Source organism: Pongo abelii, chromosome X, assembly GCF_028885655.2.
Source record: "Pongo abelii isolate AG06213 chromosome X, NHGRI_mPonAbe1-v2.0_pri, whole genome shotgun sequence".
Taxonomy (NCBI): Eukaryota; Metazoa; Chordata; class Mammalia; order Primates; family Hominidae; genus Pongo; species Pongo abelii.
The window spans coordinates 56,120,771-56,139,273 of record NC_072008.2 but is presented as its reverse complement, the minus strand read 5'-3'; the positions used below and the strand labels follow the sequence as shown (position 1 = coordinate 56,139,273).

The window sequence follows — 18,503 nt, the reverse complement described above, 5'->3', positions numbered from 1 at the left end:
GGAACTTCTCCGCCTGACTGCCTTGAGCCAGGACATCAGTCTTTTCCTGCATTCAGACTTGAACTGAAACACTGGTTCTTTCTGAGTCTCAAGCCTGCCAGCTTTTGAACTGGAACTTATATTATCAGTTCTCCTGGTTCTCTGGCCGTTGGACTCAGACTTAACTACATCATTGGCTCTCCTGGGTCTTTAACTTGCTGACTGCAGATCTTTGGACTTCTCAGCCTCCAGAATCATGTCGGCCAATTCCTAATAAATTTTTACACACACACACACACACACACACACACACACCCCCTATTGGTTCTGTTTCTCTGGAGAATCCTGATTAATATAGTTTCCTATTGCTTCTCTAACGAATTACCACAAACTTAGTCTCTTAAAACAATAAAAATTTATTATATTATAGTTCTTGATGTCAGAAGTCTGATGTGGGTTTCACTGGGCTAAAATCCAGACGTCAGCAGGGCTTTGTTTCTTTCTTGAGACTCTAGGAAAGAATCAGTTTCCTTGCCTTTTCCAGCTTCTAGGCTGCTCACATTTCTTGGCTCATGGCCCCTTGCCTCCATCTTCAAAGCAAAGAACAGCAAATTGAGTCTTTCTCATGGCAAGTCATTCTGACACTGACTCTCTTACCTACCTCTTCCACATTTAAAGGGCCCTTATGATTACATTAGGCCATTTGGATAAACCCGGATGATCTCCTTATCTTGGGGGCAGCTGATTAGTAGCCTAAATTCCATCTGCAACCTTACTTCCTCACTGCCATGCAACAAAACATATTCATAGGTCCAGGGATTAGGATGTAATCCTCTATGGGGCCATTACTCTGCCTGCCCCCAGCCCCTTCCCACATTACTGCTTAAATTTTCTTCATATACCTGTCTTTCCTAATATATTATGTTTACTTAATTTGTTGTCTGTCTCCTCTTCCTAGAATATAAACTCCATGAGTACAAGGGCTTTATTTTGTTCACTCTCATATCCTGGGCTTCAAAAACAGTGTCTGAAACATAGTAAGTATTGAAAAAATATCTTTTGACTAAACTAATGAGGCCAGAAATTTGTTAGTGAGAGCTACAGGAGGGCCCTAACTACTTCTTGCTTTATAATGAAGAGTTAGGAATTTGAGTGGGAAATATTAAACTGGCCTATGCAAAGCACTGTTGTGAGAGACCTAAAAAAGTTACAAAGTTATACACTTTCTCCCTCTTATTTTTATTAACAAATGGCCCCAGAGAAGTAGAGGCTATAACTGCTTACAGTAACCCAATTCAGGGACAAAACTTCTAAATATTAAAAGACTGTTTAGGTTTGACCTAAATCCTTCAAGCTGGAGGGATTTTTGCTTTGTTTTCCTGGTGACTGCTTTGTACTGCCTACTGTGGTAAGGCTTCCTATGCTCCAGTAAAACCAGGAGTAAGATAGGTTCACAGGTGTTTGCTTTACTATTTCATAGTAGCCAATAGTGGTAGTCTCCCAGTGAGGTACCACACCTGGGTGCACCTCATACTCTCCACCCTGAATAGGCCCTTACATTCAGGAAGGCCATATAACTTCAAGGTTAAGAATAAGTACATGAGCTCCAGAGTTAGACTGAATTCAAATCCCAGCTTTGCCATTACTACAATAACTATTAGCAAGTTTCTTATCTTCTCTGAGCCCAGTTTCCCCATCTTCAAAATGGAGACAGTGATAGTACTTATGCCATGCAGTTCTTGTGAAGATTAACTTAGATAATCCTTATAAAGCACTGATACTTGGTAAGTACTCAACTAAAGGATAGCACCATTTTCATTTGGCAATCCACCTAACTTTTCTTGGTATCCTATTGAGTTAGCAAATAAAGCTGGATGAAACTGGAACAAGCTAGGTCGTCCCGATACAAATCAGTACCCACAGTCTCTTTATACTAGCAAGGGTTTCCATGTGAACATATTACGTATGAAACACAAGCTTCCCAGGCATTGCTTTTGTCTACAACAGTGCTTCTCAAACTTATAGATCACTTTGAGAATTAGTGGTTTAAAACATGTATATCGTACTTGGTATGATGCCTTCACTTCATTATTGCCAAAGTGGTGAACACATGTTTTTCCCATACTTGTTTCCTGTCTACATTTCGTCTTCCCTTCCCTAAAGCAGTAGTTTCCAAAGTGTAGTCCCTGGACCAGCAGGATCAGCATCATCTGGGAACGTGTTAGAAGTGCAGATTCATGAGCCTCACCCCAGACCTGCTGAATCTGACACTTTTGGGGTGGGGCAGCAATCTGTTTTAATAAGCCCCCCTCCAAGTGATTCTGAGGCATGCTCAAGTTTGAGACCCACTGGCCCCTATCCTACTGACATAGGTAACACGGCCTATAAAAAGCATTATTTCATTGTATCATTTCATTTCATCTCTAATTTTGATTTCTTTTCTCCATCTGTTTCTGTGTGCATGCCTTCACCATCCACCTGATTCCACTTCTGTTTCTAAGTGACTGCATCTTTGGATAAATATATATCTAAAAACTCTTTTGTCTTCAGTGACAAAGACAGCTATCTGGCCATCACCATAAGAAGGATTAAGTCTAATCAGAACCTCATTTGTCTAACCTTTCAAAACATCCATGTCCAAGTTATAACTATAATCTGAGCAAGGATTGAATGAACTAAGGGCAAATAGGATAAAGACATAACCTTATGATTTTTCTGGGCTCATCTAATTTAATGTCTCTATATGTACCAATATCTATCCACCTTATAAAGAACACATTCAAGTAGTGTGAGTGTTCTGATTTAGAAGTGAATCCCACTTCTAAATCCACCCCAGATATTGAAAATAACATGCCAAATAATGACTCATTACTAGTCACAGAATACAACCCTGTTCAATGACTCTTCACTTTCCTGAACTCTTTTCATTTTCCTAGATGCTAATAGGACAAAGACCCTGGAACACTTAAAACACAACTGTTGATAGAAATATTCCCAAAAATTGTTTTACAAGTTGAGAGTTTTAGTCTACATAACGTAGGTCACGTAGCAAAAAAAAACATGTTTTTTGCTGCTCATTGAAAACTCTACTCATCCCTCAACTAGGACTATTAAACTAAGGTGAGAAAAGGTGAGAAACCAGTGGTTTAGAAGAAGTTCCTTAATGACATGCAGAAGGAGAAATGAGATGAGTCTACTGTCTACTGTGCTATAGATTCCCTAAATGGTTCTGTCATCTCTTTTCCTGCAAATGGAAACTGAAAAGGTTAGGGCTTTGTGTTATCAAACTCCGTTTCTCACAGTTCACAGTGCTTCATTTTTTCCTTAGCAGACAAAATTAAAGACAACTGCCAGCTTGAAAAAGGTTTTAATACTGCTTGATAGAATAATGAAGGTACATCTCATTAGGTGTTATGGAATTACACCTAATTAACCACTCCTGGACCTCATAAATCCTATTTTCCCTCCACTTTTTATGCATTCCTTCTCCAGTTGCATCCTGAACAGACTTTCAATATACTTCAGGCATGGATTACTACCAGAGTTTCCCCAGCTGCCATCAGTCAGTACATATGGTCTAGCTTAACTTTCTTTCAAAATTGCTTTCACATAATTCCCCACAATGCTTTCCTATATCCTATCACATTTAGATGTCTTATATCTGAATTCTTCTGCCTCGCTTTAAGGCCATAATCTGGCTACATTCTTCCCATCCAATTTTATTTTGTGCCTTCCCAACCAGAAGGTCCCCTTCACCTAGGATAACTGTGAAATTCCTTTACTCTTTCTTAGGACAAAGTTGAAGAAACAAGGAAAAGAAAAATAGACACTGAAATCCCTAACACCAAAAGTTTATTTACAATTGAAGTTAAGGAATATTTTTAATGCATGCTGAGAAAACAGTAATACTCCAAACTTACAGGTTACTTACTATCTGATAAGGAATACAAGATGATGCTGAGAAAGGCTTTGGCAAACACAACTGTTGGAACCAGGTTGCCAGTACATTTAAACACTATTAGAACCTTGTTATCAGAAAACTTACATATCACCTACTTTTATGTAACACCGACTTCATGAACAATTCATCTTCTAACTCCTCAATGGCTATTTAAGTTAATAGCATTCAAGGTTAAACATTAAGACTAGGGAGTAGAGAAGAAATACAGAAGCAATAGGCATCACAACATTTCAGAGCCTACATATATGAATACAACATTAATTAGGAAACTTTTCATTTTTGTGTGAAACAATATTCATCAATGTTTAGCGCATGAGAAGACACTGCTTTGGTCCATCCACTCTTTCCAGCTTTTCAAAGTGTTTCCTGGCATTGCGGATGTTGATCAGAGTAGCTGCAGAAGCTGAGGGTGGGGGCGGAAACACCCAACAGAATTAAGTATGGGCAGCCAAAGGAGTGTCTGACTAGTAAAACAAATAAACAAAAGAGAGCCAAATCCCTCAATGTATGTCAGAGAACATACAGGAATAGGAGGTCCCAAGTTATCAAGGTTTAATTTTTCTGAATAAGCAGAAGATTTATTCATATTCTAAACACAAAATTTCCAAAATAAATTTCCAAAATCTTTTGGTTTGGAGCTAACAGCATAAACCCCATAAACCCCATAAATGTATGTTATATTTTAATATTAACCTAAAGTAGCAAAAGCCAATGGATGAAAGATTAATTTAAATTTCTGGGACCATCCTGAAAATACTGCAAGAACCTTTATTTCAATGGTTGTGATAGTCATGGTTACTATGGTATGGAAGCATCAAACACCCCTTCATGCCCATAACAGAAATATGAGAATGTGGTACATAGGAATATGCAATGACATATAAAATGGTTTGTCATTTAATAGTTTAGAGCTTAGATTGACTAGTCTTTAAAAAATCTATACCAGATGCAGCATAAATCATGTATTTGGGTTTTTTCTTTAAAATTCTTGGATTTAGTGACTTGCTTTTTGAAGTTCCCATGAAGAAAAACGTAATACCCTAGAGGCTAAATTATTTTTAAGCTTTAAAATATAAGTCTATTAAATAAAAACTATTTACCACTAGTACTAAAATAGTTTTTTTTATTGTGGTAAAGTATACATAACACAAAGTTTATCATTTAAATTATTTTTAAGCATACAGTTCATTGGGATTAAGTGCCCTCACATTGTTATGTAACCATCCCCACTATAAAATAGCTTTTAAGTATCTAATAAAGTACTACCTCTGCGACAATTGTTTAAATAGAGTATGTGGCTTTGAACCTAGGTCAGCCAAGTTTAAACTTACGAATGGACGGATCAGACATCACAACCATCACATAAGTGTTGGATGTAAAGATGTCAATGAAAGCAGCGAAGTTAGAGTTCCTGACTTCCATACTCTGGAAAGAGGCAGCCAGCTTGCTATAGGAAAAAGAAGAAGAGAGGTTAAAGAATGAAATAATAACACTACAACAAGCTCTTATTTATGTTAAACATCTTTTTTATAGCATTATACCTCAATTCACCACTTCATTAAGATGGTTAATCACTAACTCTACTTTTTCCAAGGAAACTCTTATACTGAATTTAACATGTTTTGAAAAGTAACTGGGACAAAAGTGGGCTAGGACTTGATTTTTAAAATTTTTTAAATTTCAATTTATTTTTTTATGAGTCAGAGTCTCGCTCTGTCACCCAGGCTGGAGTGCAGTGGTGCCATCATGGCTCACTGCAGCCTTGAAATCCTGGCTCAAGTGATCCTTCCTGCCTAAGCCTCCCAAGTAGCTGGGACTACAGAGGTGCACACCACCACATCTGGCTAAAGCACTTGAAACTGACTGTGAAATGAAAATTGGCTTAGACCTAGATCCATGTTTAAAATCATGTTTAGAAGACTTCTTCAATATTTAATAAGCATCTTAAGTTGAAATTTCCTTATCATTGAGATTAATATCTATATCTTTCAGTGTTACATTTAAATTCAAGAAATGGTCTTTTTTCTTTGAAAACAAACAAGGCAACTATATTTGCTTGTCATTGGCTATTTCTTCTTCAAAATGTTAGCATAAACATTCCAGAAAGTCTCAAAGTGTGCTAAGGCATAAACAGAGTAAACTTATTCCTGCTGTTCTGGAATCAAACTTTTATCAGGGTAAGGATTTTGATTATTAAATCTTTGCTAAATTATGATGTTCAGCCATTCCTTTTTCCTAGATTCACAATGCTATGATTCAAATTTTATTTAACAATAGCTGACACAACGTGATTAAACATTTCTAGACTCTCCATTCTCTGTACCATTTCTGAATCAGTACCTCACTATTTTAAAGTCAAATAGTAAATACTTAAAGTAGTAGTTTTAGAGTAAATTTTGGTATTCAGTAAGGCAAATTCTCCTTCCTCCTTCTTTTTCAAAACTCCCTTGAATATTCTATTTATTTCTTCCCAAATAGTATCAATCATCTCAAAAGGATATTCTGTTTCGATATTTTTCATATGCTTCTGTACCAGCTGAGTTTGCATTAAAGGACAACGACCTGCATTTCAGTCAACTGGAGGCCCCTTAGAATTTAGCTTTGTCTTTGATTGAAGGAACTATTCTGAATATAGAAGTACAGTTAACTATAGTTATTTGAACTTCTAAAAAATGGTAATAATTTTTTCAAGAGATAAACAGATCATTCCTACTAGATCTCTTACCTGCAGCTCAGCTTGAACTGCTTAATAATGTTGCTTATTTTCTCAAATCTATGGGCATCACGCTGCTCTTTACACTGATAGTGAGAAATTACCTATGAAAAAGAATATTGTCCTTTGAATCCATGCAAAATAGTCATATCATCCTCTGCTACTCCTCAAAGCAGACATTTGTCAGTCCCTTGGTCACTGGTTTTTAGGGTAGACTTGGCACCTGGCTTATTGTCTCTTTTCCTCTGTCCTATATCTTATCAACATTCTGTGTGATTTCAACGTCCATTCAGATGGCCCATCTAGTACCATTTGGTTATAATTTATTAAATCATTTACATATTGCCTATTTTGGTTCACTGCTATTTTTTCTAACTTTAATCACTAAATATTCATTTTATTTCAATATTTCGCATGATGGTCTTCGATTTTTAAAATGTACCAATCAAAAAGAAAAACAAATAAAAATTCCTAGCTGTTCTTGAGGTATACTTCATGTGTTTAATTTTAATAAAGGCCGAGCTAACCAAATAGCTTTTGGAATTATATTTTAAAAGCTTAACTGGTTGATTCCAATCCCTGAGGAACATTTACAAATGAACTTATTCAGGATGGACACCCACACCAGCTGAAAACACTTTTTCTAACTTTTTCAGATTTTAATAAAACCACACAAGTATTACCTATAGGCTGAATATACAGATGCAGAGTGTCTAGCAGGAAGCAAAACTGAGTCACTCACCAGAAGAAAACTCACAGGGAAATTCCATGAGACAATGTGAACATTTCAAAACATAATTTCTATACCAGTGGAAGAACAAATCCCCCTTGCTTGACTTCACCCCGCTCAGTGAAAATGTTCAGTCACATCTAAACTTGGTCTCAAGAGAAACAAAAACTACCTGTTACTATTAGTAAGGAACAGGGAGCTTATATTAGGTTAACCTCTACAACCATGTGTGGCAGACATAGTAGGGGAATACTGCTGAAGCAGATTTCGGTCCTGCCACGTACATCAAGACAGAATAGCTTTCTTGCTCATTGTTACTCACACTAGCAGGAAAAACAGGCTCAGGGTAGCACAATTCCAAGCAAGTGACCTCTGCCAGTGGGCTGAGACAGAAAGATACTCTAATTAGGACTCCTTGCCCCATCTATACCAGCTAGAAGGATGGCTCCCAAATACCTCTGGGGTTACAAATAATATTTCCACAAAGGAAGAGGGAAAAATTGTACTTTGGATTCTCTGCCCTGTTGCTATAGTAGCAAAAGGAATCAATATTTAATAGTTTGTCAACTAAATGCCAAGGCTTGCTGGGTGCTCAATGTTCCTGTGTCCCATTTTCATCTGCACAATAAACCTATGATATAGATATTTGTAGAAGGAAAACAAGTCCCTAGAGATTAAGAATTGTTTCTAAAATCATCAAGCATTGGCAGGGCTCAGAAACAAATTATTTACTGGGAACTGCTCTTAGAGTTACATTTACCGAGGCTAATTAGCAATTACTTATGCAGTGTGTTGTGACACCTTAAATTAGTTTCTATTATTGCTATTTTAAAAATGTATTTACAAATACAATACTGGTTTTTGCATCCCCCCTTCAGGGTTATACAAACAATAGGCTCCAATATAGTTGCTAAGTTCAATTTACAAGAAAAATAAAAATACCAACATGCCTCTTTCCCTCTCCACTTCTTCATGTGAACTCCTATGTCACTGAGATGACCACAACGTCTCTTCTACATTAAAAGTTTTCAATGAGTCTTTTAGAGAAAAGGATAGGATGTGAGTTTTCTCAAAAGGAAAATATCCCACATTTCATAATAAAAAGTCCACAGGAAATAGGAATCCTTTAACATAAATGAACAGTTACTAGCATAAATAATCTGAACTCTCTTTTTTTTTGAGACGGAGTTTCGCTCTTGTTGCCCAGGCTGGGGTGCAATGGCATGATCTCGGCTCACCGCAACCTCCACCACCCGAGTTCAAGCAATTCTCCTGCCTTAGCCTCCCAAGTAGCTGGGATTATAGGCACACGTCACCACACCTGGTTAATTTTGTATTTTTTAGTAGAGACGGGGTTTCTCCCGACCTCAGGTGATCCACCCACCTCGGCCTCCCAAAGTGCTGGGATTACAGGCGTGAGCCACCATGCCCAGCCAACAATCTGAACTCTCTAATAAGACATACCTGGAAAAATCTAAGTTTCACTAACTTCCAAAGAGCTACACACCAAAAGGCTTCTTTCAGGTCACTTGCTGACAATACTATTTTATAAATAAGGCTGTACATGCTAAAGTTGACAAGAGGGAAAAGGTTCTTCCTAAAAGTAGTGACATGCTGTTCTCTGTTGCTGAAAACAAAGAAGGTACTGTGTGAAGCACATTTGCAAAGCAGAAAGTTCTTACCAGAAAAGTAGCTCTCTCAAAAAGAAGTACTTCATCAGCTTCGATAATTTCAGCAAAATTCCTTAGGTTCATTTCCAGCTGCTGAACATTGGGAATCAGCTGATAAACTATGCTGGACCAAGCCTAACAGAACAGAAACACAGTGTACTATTATTAACAGCTAGTCAGTCCCAGACATTTGAAATTAGTAAGTACACTATAACATGTGGACAGCAAAATATGATGATAATCCAGTCCCAAATACTGACATTAAATATGATATAACACAAATGAAATGAGAAAATGAAGCTAGCATCTGATTTTTATCCTTGAGTTGATTTTTTTTTTTAAGTTCAAACACTTTTTAAAATGCTGGAGAAACTTCTTTCCACTGATAATTGAAAGCAAACAAATATTTAATGCCATCATGTTGCCTTAGGAAAAAAGTTGAAAAATATGATCTACTTTGTTAAAAAGCTCCTAATCTAGTCACAAATATTTAAGTCCAACAGTGTAGATTTCTCTAAAGATCAGAACCTAATTATGCTATATTTAACATATACCTAAGAATCAATTTTATGAAAGTAGCAGAGCCACATAGACAAATGGCCCCTCCCCTCAATAGAATAATATACCATTAAAAGAGAAACTAGTGGCATTATCATTCCCAAAGGTTTGTTGTTATCCGCATAAATTATTGATCCAATTGAATTCAAAATGGTCTACTGTGTTTTTGCCTAAAACTGACTTCATCCAGGAGTATGACTAATGTAAGCAGTTGAAATTAACCACACTCTCCCTCTATTCTTGTAGGCTCTTTTATTTGTATTTTCATTATAATACTTTCTTCACTCTCACTCCAATTTGTCTGGTAAGGTGTACTTTGTTCTTCTCTCCCCTACAAGAGGGCAGGAACCTGGTCTTAGTCATTTGTGTATCCAACAGCATCAAGCAGGTATGTAATGAGTGCTTGTTGAATAAAACTTAATATAAAAATTTAAGTTAGCTCTATGCAACATTGATGTAAGAGATAGAAGTGCCATGTCTCTGTTCCAATTAGTTTTATTACTTAGGCATGAGGGTTCAGGTTCCAAGTTCCCAGGTCGGTGTTAATGTCACTGCTGAATTTACCTTGGAGAAGGCACCAAAGCTAACCACAGCAGAGACATTGTCACTCACAGCAGTGTTGTGATTAGCCAATTGTCTTTGGTCGTGTTATGTATTGCCATCCTTCACACCGCAGTTGGTTCTTATCAGTGCGTCATGTCCATCCTTATTCACGGTTACCTGTTCTATGGGAATAAGGCTTTGAGAGAAATTCGGCCCATATTAATCTAGAACAGTATTTCCTAGACAGGTATCTCAAAATGATCTGTTACTAGAGTGAGGCTGGGTCAACATAATATTGGGGAAAATGAATTAGTTAAAAAAAAAAGCAATGGCTATTTAAAAGTCCAATGGTTTTTCTCCTTGCCACATCAGGTTTCTGTGCTTCTGGTTGTAGATACTTGTCAGATGCTGTTGATACTGAGGCTGTAGCTACCAGTGACAGAGAAGGGTGCTTTCCTACCCAGAGTCAGACTTGTCAATGGATACCAGAAGCAGTCTGAAGGAAAGGGCTAACTACAGGAGGACCCAAAAGGACCTAGTCCTTCAAATAACTAGATCAGTAGGAGAAAGAGAGGAATCAGAATAAGGAGCCTATAAGGTAATTTCAGCTTCATCCATAACAAAGCTATTGTTGTAATCTCCATAATTAGTGTAAGCAGTGTGGTATCCATTCCAGCAATGGGAACAGTACTTCTGGTTGAAAGAATGCTTGTCCCCAATTTGGCATGAAAGTTGAAGCTATTATACCATATGCTAGGCATAACATGTCTGATTCTAAGACTCCTTCTCCAATCTCTTCCCTAAATATTTTCATTTTATTGCCATCCAAACTTAGGCAGACTAGCTTATATCATGTAGAAGTACCTGAATACTAGATACAACTCCAATCAGCATTGAGACCACAACAGGTCAAAATGGATGATCGCCAGTAAGTGAAACCTCTGCTATCACAAAGACCAGTATCAAATTAATCATGACCAAACTGGCTAATTCAGTGTGACTTGGTAGCTATGTCGACCCAATCTAAGATCAAAACCCAAGTCTCTTAATGTTAAGTTTGATATTCTTCAAACAATTTGTTGCAGATTATTTTTCTTTTTAGTACAACAAATCTAGATGGCTATGAAATAGTTTAAAATCTTTTAGTTTTGTTAATATCCTTCTAGGTTTTTTTTCATGCTCTTAAAATGAGGGAACTCAGGGAGACATACACACCTTATAGAGGGTTTCATCCCAGATAGATGTTCGGAAACAAGAACATTCCAATGGGCGAGACAAACGCCTCAAATCTTCTTCTCGCTCTTTAAAAATCTAAATTAAAAAGCCCAACATACTGATCAACATATAATAGTTCTCATCTTTCAAGCTAAGATGTAGTTATTTTATCATATTTTAACCAGGAGCTTTTGTTCCTTTCTAAGAGGAATTTTAAGTATGTCTATTTCACAAACTAGGATGGCAGAAACTGTTTCTGGTCAGGTCTAAAAGCGCAACAGTTAGAATTCTTCAGGCCTATCCTGCTTATGCTGAATACTCACTATGAGCACTATGTTTATAAATAAAGCTTATCATACAGAGAAGTCTTAATAAAATACATCAAACACTCCAAAGCACCAAATCTGGGTCATTTTAAGATAGTTATACACATACCAAGAATATATAAATGAAAATATTTTAACCCTTGTATGTATCTTTCTCAGACACATATATACATATGGAAAAATGTCTATATAAATATATATACACAGATATTTTCCCAGGAGTCAGTGGATTGTTGTTAAATATGTACATACATACTGTTATGGTTAATTTTATGTGTCAAATTAGCTAGGCCATGATACCCAGACATTTAGTTAAACACCAATCTGTATGTTGTTGCAAAGGCATTTTTTAGTTAAGATTAACATTTGAAACAGTAGATTCTGAGTAGTTTATTCTGTATAATGTGGGTGGGCCTTATCCAATCAGTTGAAGGCCTTAAGAGAAAAAGCCTGTCATTTCCCCAAGAAAAAAGAATTTTGCCTCCAGATTGCTTTCTGACCTGAACCACAAAATTAACTCTGCATTAACTCTTCCATGGGTCTCCAGTCTGTCAGCCTGCCCTGCAAATTTTGGACTTGTCTCTACAATTAGTTGAGAAAGTTCCTTAAAATCAATCTCAATCTTTCTCAATCTCTCTCTCTCTAAATACACACACATACACACACACACACACATACGTATGTATGTATGTATATGTATATTCACATATTCTATTAATTCTGTCATTCTGGAGAACCCTAACACAGACTTTAGTACTGAGAGTGATTCTAGAGAATAATCTTAAGGATGAGTTTTCTAAATTGGTTCTGGGTTTGGTTCTCTAATCTGATTAGATTTAAAGGCCCTAATGACTCACTTTCCAGTAGAAAAGAGAGTACTGATAATCTATAGTGTGATGTGGCAGCAGAGATACACAAAATACCACCACTGGATATTCCTAATAAAATACTTTTAAGAGGCAAGGTTCCAGGTGACCACATACATAATTTCGAACATTTTTGTCAAAATAACAAATATGAGATTGGCCGGCTGATCCTAATTGTGCTGAACAAAGTAGAGAAAGGATGAGCTCAGAGATCTGAATTATCAGTATAAGTACTTTATAAATGACCAGAAAGTTTCTATGACTGCCCTGAAAAAAAACTCTTACCCCCTATAGCTGCAGAGCTGAGACTGACGAAAACCAAATTCAGAATCTCATCCTTTAAGTGGATGAATTACAATGCGAACTGAATTCACAACCTCACAGGGCATCTGCTAATAAAGTGAAGGCATTGACCAAGAAGAAGTAAGATTCTAAAATTTGGAATGGAAGTTATTTGGGAAGATCCTGATGAAGCTGGCAAAATTGAAACCTTAAATTCTCAGTCTTCTTTGCCAGTAGAAGCAGCCACTCCATCCATATCTGAGATTAACTCTATTTGGCCTGAGAAAGCTGCAATGGTCTCCTCTGAGGTATCTGCCATGCAAGACACTCCTGATTCACCCCCACTACCCCTCTTTGCTTCTAGACCTATAACTAGTTCAAGTCTCAGCAGGCTCCTAAAGGTGATATGTGAACTATGACCCATGAGGAATTATGCTATACTCCAAAGAACTATATAATTTCTCCAATTTACAGACAAAAACCAAGGAAATATATATGGGAATAGATATTAAAGGTATAGGATAATAGTGGAAAAAATATAAAGTTGGATCAGGCTAAATTTACCGATAGGAGCTCATTAAGCAGAGGTTCCATACTTAATGTTACAGCCCATGGGGTAAGAAAGAGCTTTAACAGTTTGTTTGGACGGCTGGATGAAACATGGACCAAAAGGTGGCCTAAACGACATGAAGCTGAAATGACAGAACTGCCTTGGTATATTCTAGAAGAAGAGATCCATAGAAAAAGAGGCTTTAGGGACATTGTAACGTTCAAGTATTAACAGATTCAGTTAAGGCCTACTCACCAAACCTGCGAGGTTCCAGAAGACACACCTTTCTTTCAGCACGACTATGAAAAATAAATTTGTAAGGGCAGCCCCGGCTTCTTTCCCCAATTATGTGATCATTCTTCTCTGTAGGCTAGAACTTTCAGTGGGAACTGCTGCCACTGAATTGGGAAACCTAAATGCGACGGGAGTAGTTGGATCCTAGAATGACAGGAACCAAGTGGGGGCACTTAATCACCAAAGACAAGGTGGTCATAGTACCATAATTGAAGCAGAGTCAAAGCATTAATCAGAATAGTCTGACTCGTAGAGACCTATGGTGTTGGCTAGTTATCATGATGTTCCTAGAAGTGAAATGGATGGGAAGTCTACTAATTTTTTACTTGATCTGTATATGTGGAAGAATTCTAGGTCAAGTGATAAAAAATTTAATTTGAATTATTAAATTGGAGAGTCAGGGCTTCTCAATCAATACCCAGACTTGTACCAGTTTACAAACCCAGACCCCTTGAATGAAGGGGAGCCTGGGTCCCCTTGAGGAAGGACACTGCCAAGTATTTATACTGTTAGTCTTCCTCCCAGCCTCCAAATGGACCTATGTGGCCTCTTAGCAGGGTGACTGTGCATTACGGAAAAGGAAATAATCTACTACTGATCATTAGCTCTGAATTGACCCTAATTCCAGGGAGACCTAAAATGTAACTGTGGTCCACCAGTCAAAGTAGGGCCTTATAAAGGTTAAGTAATCAATGGAGTTTTAGCTCAGGTCTGTCTCATGTAGGCCCAGTGGGTCCTTGCAACCTTCTTGTGGGTTATTTTCCCTGTTCCAGAGTACAAAATTGAAACAGACATGCTCAACAACTGGCAGAATCCCTCATTGGTCTCTTGACCTGTGGAGTGCAGGCTGTTGTGGTAGAAAAGCCAGGTGGAACCCATTAGAATGACCTCCACCTAGGAAAATGGTAACCAAAAGCAATATTGCATATTCCTGGAGGGATTGCAGAGGTTAGTGCCACCATCAGACTTGAAAGATGCAGAGTTGGTGATTACCACCACATCCTCCTTCAAATCTCGTATTCGGCCTGTGTAGAAGAAAGATGGCTCCTGGACAGTGGACTGTCATAAACTTAACTAGATGGTGCCTACAATTGTAGCTGCTGTGCCAAATGTGGTTTCATTGCTTGAGCAAATTAACATATCCTCTGGTACCTGTATGCAGCTAGTTTTCTAACAAATGCTCTTTTCTCCATACCTGTCTTTATTAAGGCCCACCATAAGTACACTGTAAGTTGTTTGCTTTCAGCGGGCAAGCCCAGCAATACACTTCACTGTCCTGCTGCAGGAGTATATCAGCTCTCTAGTCCTATGTCATAATTTGCTTCACAAGAATCTTGACCACCTTCACAAGAATCTTGACCACCCTTTTTACAAGATATTAGGCAGGTCCATTACATTGATGACATTATGCTGAATGGACCTAATGAGCGAGAAGCAACAACTATATTAGACTTACTGGTAAGATAGCTGCATGCCAGAGGATGGGAAATCTGACAAAAAATTCAGGGGCCTTCTACTCAGTGAAATTTTGAGGAGTGCAGTGGTATGGAGAGATACCCCTTCTAAGGTGAAGGATAAGTTGTTGCATCCGGCCCCTCCTACAACCCAGAAAGAGGCACAACATCTAGTAAGTCTCTGAATTTTGGAGGCAACACAGTCTTCATTTGGCTATGTTACTCTGGCCCATTTACCAAGTGACCCAAAAACCTGACAGTTTTAAGTAGGTCCCAGAACAGAAGGTTCAGGCTGCTACTCAAGCTGCTTTCCACTTGGATCATATGATCCAGCATATCCAATGGTGCTTGAAGTGTCAATGGCAGACAGGGATGCCATGTGGAGTCACTGGCAAGCCCCCATATGTGAACTGCAGCACATGCCTTCAGCATACAAAGCCCAGCTGTTGTTCATAGATAACTATACTCCTTTTGGGAAACAGTTCTTGGTTTGCTATTAGGTCTTAGTATAGACTGAACACTTAATCATGGGCCACTAAGTAACCATGAGACCTGAGCTACCCATCATGAACTGGGTATTATTTGACCTACCAAGCCATAAAGTTGTGCATACACAGTAGGACTCCATCACCAAATTAAAGTGGTATATATGAGATCAGGCTCAAGTAGGCCTTGGATGAACAAGTAAGGAACATGGCCACAGTCCCCATTCCTGCTATACTACTTTTTTTTTTTTTGACTCACTCTGTCACCCAAGCTGGAGTGCAGTGGCGCAGTCTCAGCTCACTGCAACTTCCACCTCCCGGGTTCAAGTGATTCTTGTGCCTCAGCCTCCTGAGTAGCTCGGACTACAGGCGCATGGCGCACACCACCACGCCTGGCTAATTATTGTATTTTTAGTAGAGATGGGGTTTTGCCATGTTGGCCAGGCTAGTCTTGAATTTCTGACCTCAAGTGATTTGCCCACCTCGGCCTCCCAAAGAGCTGGGATTACAGGCATGAGCCACCATGTCCGGCCTATACTACCCTCTCTTTTCCAGCCTGCAACTATGGCCTTATGGGGAGTTCCCCACAATCAGCTGACAGAGAAAGAAAACTCAGGACTGGTTTACAGATAGTTCTGCATGATACGCAGGTGCCATCTGGAAGTGGACAACTGCAATACTACAGCCCCTTTATGGGACAGCCCTGAAAGAAAGTGGTAAAGGGAAATCCTCCCAATGGGCAGAACTTTGACCACCTGGTTGTTCACTTTGCTAGGAAGAAGAAATGGCTAGATGTACAATTAGTTATCAATTCATGAGCTATGGCCACTGGTTTGCTGGATGGTCAGGGACTTAGAAGGAACATGACTGGAAAATTGGTGACAAAAAGGTCTGTGGAAGAAGTATATACACAGATCTTTCTGAATGGGTGAAAAATGTGAGGATATTTGTGTCTCATATGAATGCCACCAAAGAATGACTTCAGCAGAAGAGGATTTTAATAACCAAGTAGATACGATGACCTGTTCAGCCTCTTTCTCCAACCATGCAGGTAACTGCCCAATGAGCTCATGAATAAAGTGGCCATGGTGGCAGGGTTGTTATGTATGGGCTCAGCATCATGGACTTCCACTCACCGAGGCTGATCTGACTACAGCCATGACTAAGTGTTCAATCTGTTAGCAACAGAGACCAACGCTGAGTCCCTGATATGGCACTATCCCCCAAGGTGATCAGCTAAGTACCTGGTGGCAGGTTGATTACACTCATCTGCTTCCATCATGGAAGGGACATGATTACTGAATTACACATTCTGGATATGGATTTGCCTTCCCTGCATCCATTTCTTCTGCCAAAACTACTATATATGGATTTACAGAATGCCTCATCCACCATCACAATATTGTACACAGCATTGCTTCTGATCAAGGAACTCACTTCACAGCAAATAAAGTGAGGCAATGGGCTCATCCTCATGAAATTCACTGGTCTTACCATGTTCCCCACCATCCTAAAGCAGCTGGCTTGACAGAATGTCAGAACGGCCTTTTGTTTTGTTTTAATTAGAGATACATCTCACTATGTTCCTAGGCTGGATTTCAATGAGGCTAGGCAACCCTCTTGCCTTACCCTCCCCCAAGGAGATAGAACTACAAGCATTAGCCATCATACCTGGTTAGAATGGCCTTTTGAAGACTCATTTACAGTGCCAACTATGTTAGATAGTTGCAATACTTTGCAGAGCTAGGCAAGGTTCTCTAGGAGGCTGTATGTGCTCTGAATCAGCGTCCAGTAAATGGTGCCTTTAATTTTATAGTGAGGATTCATGGGGTGGAAACTGCCCCTGTGACCTTATGCTCTGCTGGCCTAGAGGTCTCAGTTCCAAAGGCATAAATGTGTCTACCAGGAGATACAGTGATTCCACTGAACTGGAAGTTAAGACTGCCAACCAGCCACCTTGGGTCCCTCAAGCCTCTGAATCAACAGGCAAAGAAGGAAGTTACTATGCTGACTAGACTGACTGATCCTGACTACCATGGGGAAACTGGATTGCTCCTCCAAAATAGATATTAAGGAAGAAGAGTATTTCTGGAATACAGGAGAGCTCTTAGGATGTCTCTTAGTAATACCATGCTCTGTGATTAAACTCAATAGAAAACGACAATGCCCAATTCAGGAAGGTCCACTAATGGTCTTTGGGTCACCCCACCAGAGAATACAACAAGCTGAGGTGATTGCTGTGGGCAAAGGTAATCTGGAACTGAATAAGGCAGTTATGAAGATCAGCTAAAAATCACGTGACCAGATATACAAATGAGAATTGCAATTGTCATGAGTACTTCATCTTGATTTTGTTATGAATATGTATATATGTATATAAAGTAAATGTCTGTTTTTTCCCTTTTAATCTCTTATCATGAACATATCATATGATATATCATAATATTTAAGTATTGTTAACTTTACATTATAATGTAAAAGAAGAATAAACATTAGTCAATAACTTTACATCCTCTTCTGGGAAAATGATTACTGCATTTTTGGTTGTATGCAGGATTACTGTATCATGTTAAATGGAAGTATGACCTTGTTATTGCTTTTATTTGAAGATTAGGTATGGTTTCAGTAGACGTGTATGAGTGCCAAGTTGACAAGGGGTGTGACTGTAATATTTAGTTTTATGTGTTAACTTGACTAGGCCACAGTATCCTGACATTTAGTCAAACAGCAGTCCAGATATCACTGTGAAGGTATTTTTCAGATGAGATTAACATTTAAACCAGGAGACTCTGGGTAAAGATTACCCTCTATAATATAAGTGGGCCTTATTTAATCAGTTGGAGGCCTTAAAATAAATACCCCTCTCTCTGCGTGTGT

The 18,503-nt window shown here is 38.5% G+C and overlaps 1 protein-coding gene across 3 annotated transcripts in view; it reads right to left on the bottom strand.

Annotated features, from left to right (window-relative positions):
- Positions 1-3,814: 3,814 nt before the first annotated feature.
- Positions 3,815-18,503, bottom strand: part of RRAGB (Ras related GTP binding B) — a 38,761-nt gene continuing 24,072 nt past the window's right edge. For all 3 annotated transcript variants that reach the window (XM_002831714.6, XM_054544644.2, XM_054544643.2), the window contains 5 exons: positions 11,370-11,465; positions 9,066-9,188; positions 6,666-6,757; positions 5,272-5,387; positions 3,815-4,343 (listed from right to left, as the gene is read on the bottom strand). In XM_002831714.6, coding sequence (XP_002831760.1) covers positions 4,246-4,343; positions 5,272-5,387; positions 6,666-6,757; positions 9,066-9,188; positions 11,370-11,465 — 525 coding nt within the window. In that variant the 3' untranslated portion in view covers positions 3,815-4,245. The remainder of the gene's footprint in view (positions 4,344-5,271; positions 5,388-6,665; positions 6,758-9,065; positions 9,189-11,369; positions 11,466-18,503) is intronic.